Genomic DNA, 4592 nt, shown 5'->3' with positions numbered 1-4592 from the left:
GGGGGGGGCGGCGGGGGGGCCTGCTCCGGCCCCCCCCCGCCGCTGCTGCAGGTGGCTCCTAAGCCCCCCCGGCTCCATCTAATTAGGCGTACGGAGCAAAGGGGACAATAATGCTTCAGCTGCTCTGTGTCATTCTCCCCTCTCGCTGCCTCTGCTTATCTTCACCAGCCTCCCCCTTGCCCCCAGCTAAACACACACACACACATACACACAAAGAGCGCAGACTTTTGAACAGTCACACACACACACACACACACACGGCTCCTCTGGATAACGGTGGGAGCGGACAGGTAGATAAAGCCAAGGCCATTTCATCGTCGGCGTGCAGAGGCCAATGAGAATGTGCTCGCTCATTAGCGGCCGCACCGATACACTTGTAGCGCGCGCCTTCAAGCCGGCGCATCGAAAAGGGAGAGCGCTCGTCCAAAGCAAAGCCCTTCTCCCCTTTCCAACATGGGCAACAATGCTTCTGTGTCCTTGACAAAGCACCCCCCCCCCAACAATCGCTTCACCCTCACTCGTTTTTTTGTTCGAGCGCAGATACAAATGGGATTAATGAAGGCAAAAATGACAGAGGGCTAAATCCTGCTGAGTAATCCATTTGGCAAACACGCCAACGACAATGGCGATGCGGCGGCATGTCTGACGCCGCCCGCCTGCCTCGAAGGCCTCACGCATCAGCAGTCGCCCCTTTTTGGGAGCCGTGCGCGTGCTCCCGGCATGCACTCCACCTGGCAGTGCAGGCGTGGTTCGCTGGAATGCGAATTATTCAACTGGTCACTGCACTGCACTAATTGCTTGCTTTTAGGACTTGACAAGCTCTTCGGGCTGAGCTCCTCTGGCAACATGCCGTTGATTGTCGGTGGTGAGGGACACAAGGGGTCTTTTACCTGCATGAAGAATTTGTCAAGGTATCACCAGAGGCCGCCCCCCCCCAATCACGTGTCGTCAGACCCCGGCGTCAGCGTGGCGGCGAGCCTCCCCCCCCCCACCCCCTTGCGCCCTCCAAATTATTCCCCAGTCACATGCACGGCCCGGTCTTCAGCGACAAATGGAACGTCGCCGATATGATGGCCCAGTATTTGATTTCAGTTTGAAATGTGCAATCAATTTTTAATCTTAAGAGGCCCTCCGAGCAACGCTGCCGACATGAGTTGCCGAAAGCAAAAGCGCTGGGGACGTTTCATTTGGAGCGTTGCCCCTCTCGAGACACTCGGACGATCAGCAAGAGAAAAGGGCGCCATTCGTATGCAAACTGGGAAACGCAAACACTCTGCAATGCTCCGCAACTAATTCCAGACAATTAGTGGCTGACGACAATGGGCCGCAATGTGGGCTCATCAATCGACTCCTCCTCGTGTTGGTTTTGGAGCCGCTAAAAAGGCCTCGCATTAGCATCTCGGCGGGCGAGCAAAACAACACGCGCAATTATCGCCCGCTTTGTGCGGCTCATTCAGCAATTGACACGATTAGATATCCGCGAGTGGCTGTGAAATCACTCAAGAGGCCTTTATGCGGCGACTGCTTTCAGAGAGGTAGAGAGAGAGCGTCGAATCCGCGCGCAATTCCATTTTCTAAATCAGCTCATTAGCCTGATGTGCTCGGCAACGGCGGCGAATGCGCTGAGAAACGCTTCACGGCGGCCCATCACGTCCTGGGAGTGAAGCTCGCCGAGAGATATTGGGCCGCTGGCTGAGACCGTGGTGGGCGTGGAGGGGGGGGGGTTCCAAAGAGCCAGAAAGCCAGGCAGAAAGCGAGGCGGAGAGGAGCCGGCAGGCTGCGAGCCAATTGCTGCGGCGAGGCCGGCGATTGGGCCGCCGCACCAAGCCCCGCCCCCGCGCGCCTTGATATGCGATTTTACTGGCGCCCGCCGCGGCACATCTCGCTCACTAACGACTCCGAGCGGTGCGCGGATCGGGAGGCCGGCGAGTCCGAGCTGCAGTCAGCTGATCGAAACCGCAACAGGTGAGCGAGACGTGCGCGAGAGACATTCGTCGTGCCCTTTTCCGAGCCGGCAGGAAGGAACGCGCCACTCCGGTCCTTTTTTTCTTCATCTTGAAGCGCGCCCGCGCGTCCTCAGTTTATTATCCGAATTTGCGTTTCAATAACAGGACTTCTATTTTGTAGGTAAACAAACAGCAAGGACAACGACTACGAGCGAAAAGGAGAACCCGCGTCGTCCGAGGATTTTTCTTTTTTTTTTTCCCCCTGAATGAAGTAAACACGGCTAAGACTCTGAAAGCGGACGGGGACACCATTTACCAGGAGGAATAAAGTTCCACCGGACGGCCATCCAGCGTCTCAGCCATGGAGGTGGCAGCGGCGGCCGATCAGTCCCGGTGGATGGCGCACCACCACGCCGTGCTCAACGGCCAGCACCCGGACTCGCACCATCACGGCCTGAGCCACAACTACATGGAGCCCATGGCGCCGCTGCTGCCCCAAGACGAAGTGGACATGTTTCTGAACCACTTGGACTCTCAGGGGAGCCCCTACTACAGCAACTCTCGGGCCAGGGTCACGTACGGCCAAGCGCACGGTAAGACGCACATGCAGCTTTGGAAACGGAGGGATGTCGAGCATAAAAACAAACAAACAAAAAAACAAAATAAAACAATACGAAATAATAACAAATAATTTTGAGAACATGTATTTCCGGAACGTGCTCAGAAGGGTTAGATTTTTTTTGAGGGGGGGGGTGTGTATATTCAGCGACATAAAAAGGAATTTTTATGACAGCAGGAGGGAAAGGGAAGTGTGTCGTTTAACCCCTCAGTGCGAGGCCAAGAGTTTGCGAGGGGAGAGGGAGAGAGAGAGAGAGGGGGGGGGGTCACTTCCCGGATATAAAATAAAAACCGCAAAATCACCAATAACAATCGTTATTCCGAGAGCCGCGGGCGACGTCAAGATACTGTCCCGAAAGGACGAGCGTATTTTGGGGGAGTTTCCCCGAAGGCGTAACGGGCCGTCCATTTGCAGCTATTTCTTGATTTTGGGCGTCTTCGCGGATAATTGAGCAGCGCCAGAAAAGGTGGCTTTTGGCGGACGAGGGGAAAAGTTCAGGGTTCCCCCTCGGCCCTCGGTCCGCCGGTGCCAAGTGAGCGGGGATTTGGAACTGAAAGAGGCTGTGTGCGATTTCAGCTCGGCTCGGCGGGAATCAGGTCTGCCGACCGCACCTGATCCACAGCCCCGGCCTGCCGTGGCTGGACCCGGGCAAGGCCGCCCTGTCCGCCGCCGCCGCCGCCGCCCACCACCACCACCACCACCATAACGCGTGGGCGGTAGGCCACTTCAGCAAAGCCGGCCTGCACGCCACTAGCTCGGGCTACTCCTGCGGCGGCGGCGGCCCTGGCGCCGGCGCGGCTCCGGTGTCTTCGCTCGCGCCGGCGACCCACTCCAGCCCGCACCTCTACAGTTTCCCCCCGACGCCGCCCAAAGACGTGTCGCCGGACCCCGGGCCCACCTCACCCACCTCCGCGTCGATCCGCATGGACGAGAAGGAGCCCCCCCTCAAGTACCCGGCGTCGCTGGCGGACGGCATGAAGATGGAGAGCTGCAGCCCGCTGCGCGGCGGCCTGGGCTCGGTGAACGGCGGGCCGGGCCCCGCCACGCACCACCCCATCCCCACGTACCCGGCCTACCCCGCTCTGCACGCGGCGGCCCACGACTACGGCGGCGGCCTCTTCCACGCCGGGAGCCTGCTGGGCTCGTCGGCCGGTTTCGCTCCCAAATGCAAAAGCAAAGCCCGCTCGAGCTCAGGTGAGTCTCTTGGCAACGCGCAGCTCCTTTTCCGCACACACACACACACACGAAGAAAAATACCCTCGCGTCGCGTACAATTGTACGAATTGGTCCTTCCAAACACAAATTTTTCAAGGGAACGTTGTCGAAATATCGAGAATTTTTCCCCGGCACGCACCTTGCTCGGAAATAATATTTCAAGTCCAGAACAACCTCGTGCAGTTGATCTTTTTCACCGTGAAATGTGATTAATTAAGCACGCACACACAAGCGCAGATCCTTTTTAAAGTCTGACACCAAGCAGTAGAAATAATCAGACCCGTGCATTTACGGGGCTACTAATTCAAGTAGCACATTTTCAAGAAATTGCATTTTTTATTCCACTGGAATATTCAAGCAAAGAATGTTTTTGAAAATGATTTCCAGCACTCCCGACTCAGAGGTTGATGCGTTTTTTTTTCTCACGCGAACAAGTAGGAAGAGCAAGCGTCCCGTGGACCAGAATATTCGCTCGCGTCCAACGCAACGACTCTCGTGGACCTCCGCGAGCTTGTTTTCTTGCCCCTGATTACAGGGGTGGGGGGGGCGTCACGACGCGCTGGCTCCCGCCGCATCCCGCGTCGCTGCGAGTGAACAAATCCCGACCTTCACCCCTCCCCGCGCTCACAAAGAGCAGGCAGGCAGGCAGGCGGGCGACAGAGCCCCCGCTGCTTGCGCTTTTAAGTCGGGCCTTGGTGGACGAAACGCGCAGGCGAGCGAGACCGCTGCATGCAGGCCGGCGGCCTGGTTTCCTTTTTCGGGATCACACAGTCACGACGTTCTTGCATTTTTTTTTCGAGGGCGGGAGGGGG

At 57.5% G+C, this 4592-nt stretch overlaps 1 protein-coding gene across 3 annotated transcripts in view; it reads left to right on the top strand.

Annotated features, from left to right (window-relative positions):
• Positions 1-4592, top strand: part of gata2a (GATA binding protein 2a) — a 15643-nt gene that overhangs the window by 5746 nt on the left and 5305 nt on the right. The window contains exons 1-3 of one of the 3 annotated variants that reach the window (XM_019881360.1): positions 1773-1965; positions 2128-2539; positions 3142-3759. In XM_019881360.1, the coding sequence (XP_019736919.1) occupies positions 2308-2539; positions 3142-3759 (850 nt within the window). In that variant the 5' untranslated portion in view covers positions 1773-1965; positions 2128-2307. Of the gene's footprint in view, positions 1-1772; positions 1966-2127; positions 2540-3141; positions 3760-4592 lie in introns of those variants that run through there. The other 2 variants (XM_019881362.1, XM_019881361.1) reach the window with 2 other exon arrangements.

Source organism: Hippocampus comes, unplaced genomic scaffold (genome assembly GCF_001891065.2).
Source record: "Hippocampus comes isolate QL1 unplaced genomic scaffold, H_comes_QL1_v1.1 scaffold68, whole genome shotgun sequence".
Classification (NCBI taxonomy): Eukaryota; Metazoa; Chordata; class Actinopteri; order Syngnathiformes; family Syngnathidae; genus Hippocampus; species Hippocampus comes.
The sequence above is the reverse complement of the archived record's forward strand: the minus strand, read 5'-3'. Positions and strand labels throughout refer to the sequence as shown.